The 8124-nt window shown below is 41.1% G+C and overlaps 1 protein-coding gene across 1 annotated transcript in view; it reads left to right on the top strand.

Annotated features, from left to right (window-relative positions):
• Positions 1–8124, top strand: part of LOC104960867 (calcium-binding mitochondrial carrier protein Aralar2-like) — a 48578-nt gene that overhangs the window by 31136 nt on the left and 9318 nt on the right. Inside the window, exons 12-13 of the mRNA XM_010789045.1 lie at positions 953–1005; positions 1311–1391. Coding sequence (XP_010787347.1) covers positions 953–1005; positions 1311–1391 — 134 coding nt within the window. The remainder of the gene's footprint in view (positions 1–952; positions 1006–1310; positions 1392–8124) is intronic.

Genomic DNA, 8124 nt, shown 5'->3' with positions numbered 1-8124 from the left:
AACAGACGATATTAACCATTTGAGCTACACAGAACCAAAGTCCAACATCAAGAGTCTAAATCAACACTTAGCAAAAGGGGGCTAACAGGGCTAACGGCTACTTTAGCACATAACTGGCAAAAGCGATATTTTCTACGTCATTTTATCTGCACAAACAACATATCACAAGAAAGCTGATTCCATTGGTGTAAGTCTCATCACTGTACGACCAAAACTCACTGAACCAGCAGCCAGGAAAGAGCAATAAAACATCTTCACTTTACGTAGCCATGATGATAGTTATGTCTTACCTTTGCTGTTTTGTGATCAAAAAATGTGTTTAAGGGCATAAAAACAGTTAATCCAATGTCTCTGTGTAACTTTAAAATGATTACTGATAATCCATCATTACAATTATAACGCAGCGTCTCGTTTTAACTGAATAATGGTCATGTTTACATGGATTTATGAACTGCCCCTAATTACAGCCCCCNGTGTGTGTGTGTGTGTGTGTGTGTGTGTGTGTGTGTGTGTGTGTGTGTGTGTGTGTGTGTGTGTGTGTGTGCTCATTGCCTTTGGGCTGGGTAGGGGGCCAAGTTTCATTGTGCTCCGTTGTGATTATTTTGTTTATTTTTACCCTGCTCTGGGTTGTAATTGAGGTCTGCGTAAACTTTTGGTCGGTTTGTTTTATACTCTGCCCTTTTTTCCTATTCTGGGAAGCAGTTTCTCTCTCTTCCTCCTCTCTTTCCCCCCCTTCTTCCTCTCTCTCTTGTTGCTACTCTGATGTCCCCACACTCCACATCAATAGATTTCATTAGCGTCTGCAGGATCTTGCAGGGTCGGACGCATGCAGCGGGAAGCCACACATCATGTGGAGTGTGTGGAAGTGGCATATGTATACGTATGTGTGCGAGTGAGTGGGGGTACCACAGCACTCTTTTTTTCTAATCATCTCCTCGTTTTCTAATGATAGGTCTCGTACCACAGCTACTGGGTGTGGCGCCCGAGAAAGCCATAAAGCTCACAGTAAGTCACTGCGAAAGTACACAGACACACAAATGCACACTTACACACAGAGATATCCATGAGGTGCTTTCATTGCTCTTAACTTACATGATGCTATGGATACTACACATACACACAGACAAATGGAAAATGAAAAGAAAAAAAGAGCAAAAGATGAACTGTATTGTAAAGTGCAACTTGATTTTATTCAGTCATTTTTCTGCATTTCCAGGTTCTCATTAACACAATGTATATCGACTGTACATTTATACCATGTTCCACCATACCCGTTTTGAAAATCTCTTGCCTGACCTTTGTGTTTTTAGGTGAATGACTTTGTGCGAGGAAAGACTCGACTGAAAGACGGCACCGTCCCGCTGGCAGCTGAGATCATGGCTGGTGGATTTGTAAGTTAACTTAATGTGTTACAAGTAAAGTGTAGAACGAGTGGTGAGTCCAACTATTTAGTTCTCTAAAACAGTGTGTGATTTTTTTTTGTATACAAAAAGCCTAATAAGACCTCAAACGTACATCAAGTACATACTATTTCCAGTAAAATATAACAATAATCAAACACCTGATGTTACAGTGGCTTACATATCCCACAATGCAATATGGCAACGAGGATGCCTTCGAGATGCACAACAGGTTTGCATTTTCTATCATTCTTGCTATCAGGTGTTTGCAGGAAGTGACAGCTCAGCTTCCGAAAACTGTAGATTTGAAGTATGTCAAACAAAGTACACGTATTGTGTATAAAGTAAGCGATTTTGGACACAGCATAAAAAAGTGATAATAACCCAATCAACTTTTAAAAAAGGCGTTAAAAAGCCTTCATTATTTGTTGCATTCGGTTGCTCTCAGTGCTTATTAAGAATGATTTTTTTATATTTGAAAGGGTACCATACCTAACATACTGTAGACTGTTATGCAATTATGGTGTCTGGTTTTAATGTGATTTCTGAATGACTAAAACAGCAGTGCAGAGTGTCTTGATTGAGTGAGGGTGTCATAACATCTTAAAGCCACAGTTAGGGACTCACCAAATCTCTCCTTAAACTTCTATAAGACTGTTGTCAGTGTGAATATGGTCTGAAATATTCAGTATATTTGCAACAGTGTGCAAGTAATTTTCTCAAATACAGTCAGCATTACATATTTCAGATTTCACCTTCTTTTCCATAAAAGCCCAAACATGCCTCTCTCTCTCACCCTCTTCATTACCCTGGCTCCTCAAGTGCACTGTACTGATATTATCTGGCACAGTACACAGACAGTATATACAGTACCAAGGCAGCATACATCTCTTAACTATGTTTACAGGTTTTCTGAGTGCCGCCTCTTTGACAGTTGAGCAGACAGACACGGAGCTGTTTGGAGTCCAGGAGTCTCTGTTTGTTGATGGAAAGTAGAGAGATCACACATGAAAGGGCAAATGCCTATACTGTACAGTGTGCATGCTCGCGTATGTATACATGTATGACAAACAGAAGAGTATACAGGTGTGCACACACACACACACACACACACAGATGATTACGCATACACACACACACACACACACACACACACACACACACACACTCACACTCCTTATTTCGCCCGTTTTTTCCCTCCTCCTCCTTGCTCACACTCTCCCTGGAACACATTTGAGCTTCTCTTTTTGCTTTATTTGAGTTTTTTTGTGTGCCATTCTTCTCTGTTAGTTTCTTTTCTTCTCTATTCTTCACCCATATAAATTACACACACGCACACACACACACACACACACATCTCGGCCGGGTCTCAGGTGATTGTATTGATGTCAACACCGCCACAGTTTTTCTCCCCGTGTCTCCACTATGATCTGTGTGCGTCTGACTGTGAGAGTCTCATCGGATACGGGGCCAAGTCGTCGCTCAGCTGCTACTTTTCTAACTGGGTTTGTCTATAAAGAGCTTAGCGCCGGTGGGCGTTGGAGAGCACTAAGCTGATTACCGTCTACTAACGAGCCACTTCTCGCATGGAGGCCGCCTATGTGCGAGTGTACGTCTGTTGGGGTATAACAGTGTTTGTTTACGTGGCTGCATGTGGTTTTAGTGCATTTTTATGTGGGTGTGTGTTGCATCCCGAGCTGTGCTGACGTCCGACGGATGAAGTGGAGGAGGATTATGGGATGAGAGGAGGTCAGGAAGTGATCTGGGGGTCAGTTCAAGATCTGACAGTGACAGCAGGGTGAGAATCCACTAAAGACTCCTGCAGAGGGGTCAAGTTGTTCTCAGAGGAGTGGCGATGTCTAAGGCTTTACCAGTTAAGCCCTAATCTGACTAGACTGCTTGAATTGGGTCCAATTAAGCCATTTTAGACAAAGAAGGCTGCTTTTTAAAATAAATCCTCCACTCTTTTGGGAAAATGGTGACACTTTGCAATGAAACAAAGAAAAGGTCCCCAGTCATAAAATACTAAGGCTGTACATTTTGTTATTTAAGTCAAACTAAAGGTTGCCAGTTCGGACCGACACTCTAAGTAGTTTTCATCAGACTGCTGCTCTACTTTATTTAGTTTTGTGCTAGTGTTATTAGTACGCACCATTAGTATATTATTCATGGCGTCCGCCCAATTACGCTACAGCCCAGCTCTGTGGAGAGCAGCCAAACTCCCCACACTGAACTCCTACATGTAAAGTTATTGTAGTATGTTACTACGTTTCAATATTTCTTCTTTTACATCTGTTTACTGTTTCAAATCATTCCTTAAGTGTAACCAATGAAGCTTTCTTCATGTGCTTTTACAAGACAGCCCTGAGCATCTTAAGTTTAACAAAAAAAACAAGACATAATTTGCATTGTCCAAGAAGATTTACTGGTGGCCCTAATATATTTTAAAACCAACATTTTCTGTGTTATCAGGGAATCACTGCTCATTGCCTTACGCTTTCAACCCTCAAAATGTTCTCTTTCTGATTGGGGCCCTAGCCTCTCAGGGGTTCCCAAACTTTTCAGCCCGCGACCCCCAAAATAACAGTGCCAGAGACTGGCGACCCCCTGTCGACGGGGGGACGGGGAGGGGGCGATTGTCCATGAGTGTTTTTTATTGGTTAAGTGGTCCTTGGTATGAAAAAGTTTGAGAAACACTGCGCTAGTGGATTGTCAAAGGGTAGCTTCGTTATTATTAATAAGAATTACAACAACAACAAAAAAAAGTATCAATTATTTTTATTTTTTTTCCTTTTTTATTTTGTAATCATCTCGCGACCCCCACTCGGGAACCCCTGAGTTAGAGGACAGTAATGAGGAAGAGAAATGCTTGCTGATCAGTCCATATTTTTGGAACAGTTGACTCTACTGAAAGTAAAACCAGAAGTCGTTTGTTTGCAGATGTTCATAGTTACCAGTCTTGATAGTTGAAGGTCAAACCAGTCGAAGGTTTTGAATGTATGACAGCTGTAGTCTGGAGTCCACATTCAGTTGCGTTTTTGATTTAATTAAGTGTAAGAAGTGAACATGCAAATCAAATCATTTTTATTGTAGCCAACAGATCCTGCAACATGGGGCTCAGAGGACTTTCTGCAAAGAGTGAGGAAATTGGGTGTTTGAAATCAGAAACAAAGAACTCAGGATCATGGAACCATTTTCTGACACCATTGCTCAACTCTGACTGCCTGGAGGGAAACTATAGACTAAACACACAAAGCCTACATTTCAGTTACCTAATACTGACCCGGTCCAGGGTCCACGTTCTCTGCAGCTCTGCTCAATGTGATTATGAAGCCAAATTGACAAAGAGTCAAGAATTTTCCAATCTGGAAACAAGGACAGAGAGTTTTTAAATTAACCCCTGACTGTTCCCCCTCACACACACATGCTACCTCCAGACATCTACATGCAAATATGAACAAACTCTTAGTACGTCTCCCCCCACTGGACCACTTTGGTTAAGATCATTGAAACCCCCTATGTGGTGATTGAGAGAAAGAACAAACAGTCCCTCGACCTGCCTTATATAACTCATCAGTGCAAATCGAATGAAGTAGCCGTGATGTTTGCTCTCCGCAGCCATTATTGGCTTGAGAACGGTCGTTAACCTTTAGAGCGCTGCCTTACCTCGACGTCACCTCAGCGTCAGCACGGTCAACTGGGCCTCAGTAGTCCAACTAACAGCTTCCTGTGCTTTGCAGGGCTTATTTTATTAAATTGCCTAAATTGCTTTGGGGCACAGTGTGTGTGTGTGTGTGCATGGGGTTTCTAACTGGAAATGGTTTTCTTGGCGTTAAAATTGATTTGGTGCATTAGGATAGAAGTCTGTTCCTTGAAGTGCAAAACCAAAAGCCCATTTAATCAGTAGTTGATTCACCAAGACATTATGTCAAACGTTAGCTCACTCAAACATGAACATTTTAACTCATTCAACTAATTTCCTGTGGCTCAGGAATTTTTAAAGTCAAAATAATTGACAGAACTGACTGTACAATCTTACTTCTTGTAATTTGTGTTCCTTTTTAAACTAATTGGTATTTATTTTTCCACAAAAGGAAAAGCCAAAAGCAGGCTTCCTATTTTTGACAGTTGACCTTGTATTTTGACAGCTGTGGTTGATAGATTTGATCAAGTGTAGCTAGTGAACATAAGCTAACGCTAGGGATGGGTATCGAGAACCGGTACTAAGTCAGTACCGGTACCTGATTGGACGGTATTGGCCCTGCTGAAAAAAACAGCTTAGACCAGCTAAGTTGACCAGCCTGACCAGCCAGTAGATAGGTTGGCTAGTTTAGAGGGGTTTTGGACACTTTAGCTAAACCGGCTATCCTGGCCAGCTAAAAAACAAAGCATAGACCAGCATAGCACTATACTATAGCTTGTCCAGCCTGGTAAACCAACTAAACCAGCCTAACACCAGCTAAAACCAGCTTAAACCAGCAACCATCTTAAGCTGGTCTATGCTGTTTTTTTTTCAGCAGGGTACCATTAAGCCGCTGGGCAAACGGTGCTGCTATCGGTATATGAATTACGCTACTTCCTTAGTTTAAACAATTATGGTTGGTTGGGAACCCTCATCCCATGTGACGTATACGGTTTGGTTTTTAAACGGGCAGAAGCAACATCTTGCTAGAAACAGCGTCTCAAGGCTTCTTAACATTTAACAACCTATTAATGATGCATACCCACTTAACGGGAAGACACTCAGCTAACAGACGATATTAACCATTTGACCTACACGGAACAGAAGTCCAACACCAAGAGTCTAAATCAACAGTTAGCAAAACGAGCTAACTGGGCTAACGGCTACTTTAGCACATAACTGGCAAAAGTGATCTTTTATCTGCACAAACATATCACATGAAAGCTGAGATTCCACAGATTCCATTGGTATAAGTCTCATCATTGTACAAACAAACTCACTGAACTAGCAGCCAGGAAAGAGCAAGAAAACATCTTCACTTTACGTAGCCATGATGATAATTATGTCTTATCTTTGCTGTTTGTGATCAAAAGTTGTGTTCAAGGGCATAAAAACGGTTAATCCAATGTCTCTGTGTAACTTGAAATGGTCATGTTTACATGTATTTATGAACCGCCCCCCTTCAAGAGACACACTGTCAAACACTCATACATGTTTGGTATGACATTGAAAAAGTTACATTAAACAATAAATACAAATAAATTATCTTGTAATCATGTCTTAATAGAACCTTACAACGACATTGGTGATTCTGTGTCTGTAACTACCATGGTTATAACAGAAGGGGACATCTGAATGTGTCACCTGTACCTTCCATCTGCTCACACTTAGGATTAACGTGAATAATACTTGTGGTAGTGTTGTTAATTGACGTCATCCCACAACCTGTTCACGGTTCCTGCGGTCCTGTAGCGAACGTGGAGTAATAGCTCCCGAGACGTCTACACCATACCGGAGTTGGTCTTTAACCGGTACCTTTGGGACTATATCGAGACGTTCGGTAAACTTGTTTGTGGTCTCCGGTATGACGTGATTCAGTTTATTTCGTTCAAAGTATTAGTAAGTTCCAAATGATCCAGTATCGCGAGAGACGCGCGGAGAAAAGACATCTTAGTCGCCGCTACAACCATTTAGTTGCCCGAACCGAGAACCCCCAAAAGGATCGTCTCGGAGGAATTAGCAAAGGACAATTGGTAATTTGGGAATTATTGTTTTGGTACCGGAGTTCTACGACGTGACGAAACAAAAAGCTTTGTCATAGGGAAACGAAAGGACCACTTTTTGGAAACCCGGAGTACCAATATGTGTCTCCGGCTGAGTTTTTCAACTATCTTTGCTTGGGAGGGAGCCAACACGGTTTTACCACGGATAAGGAGTTTGAAAGGACACGGACTTGTATCTGTCCCAACAAGTGGACCGGTGACGTCACAATTTGGAAAAAGCTTTTGTTTCAGGTGATAAAGACAGGCAGCCCATTTTAAGCGTTGAGGGAGGCACCACACACACCAATTCTAGTGACAAGTAGCCGTTTCCAACATTGGGGAAGTTCAAAACTTTTCAGTACACATTCTTGTATTTCTTGGAAACGGTAACATGGAAGACATCGATTTCGAGAAATTTGAACCGAAAAAAACAATAGGAGTGTGCCTAGTTAAGGATTCATCTCGCAACACATCCTTAGTATAAGGGAACATCTTTAGTTGGACTGTTTACATTAAGACCTCTCACAATAATTGATAATCTTGTCTTCAAGTTCATAAACTATTCATTAGTCATTCATTATCAATAGAAGGATTGTGTCCTTATAATAAAAAATTGAATTCAGAGTGAGCAGTGGCCGGGTAGGGTTCTCGAAAGTCTTTAACACACTCTTTGGAAGTATAGTACTTTACCACTAAAGTTTCGATCCCGCTATGCTTTTCGTTACCTAAGGTCAATGTAAATTCCCTTACTTAGGCTTAATGAAGGAAATGAAGAGATGGTATATGGAAAACTTTTACAAATTCCCGAAATTCTAATATATAATATATTTTAACTTCTGTACCCAAGTATATAAAAAGGACCAGTATAAATTAAAGATGAATTGAGGTTGATGTCCGCTACCAATAGCAATCCTAAAATACTATGTTTATTCGTATATTACGAATAGCTATGGCCATAAAAACTATGAGAGTAGCTAGTGACAAAGTTATTACAACCCGA

Source organism: Notothenia coriiceps, unplaced genomic scaffold (genome assembly GCF_000735185.1).
Source record: "Notothenia coriiceps isolate Sejong01 unplaced genomic scaffold, NC01 NC01_scaffold00001443, whole genome shotgun sequence".
NCBI classification, from domain to species: domain Eukaryota; kingdom Metazoa; phylum Chordata; class Actinopteri; order Perciformes; family Nototheniidae; genus Notothenia; species Notothenia coriiceps.
Note: the sequence above shows the minus strand (reverse complement) of the source record. Positions and strands in the feature narration are given on the sequence as shown.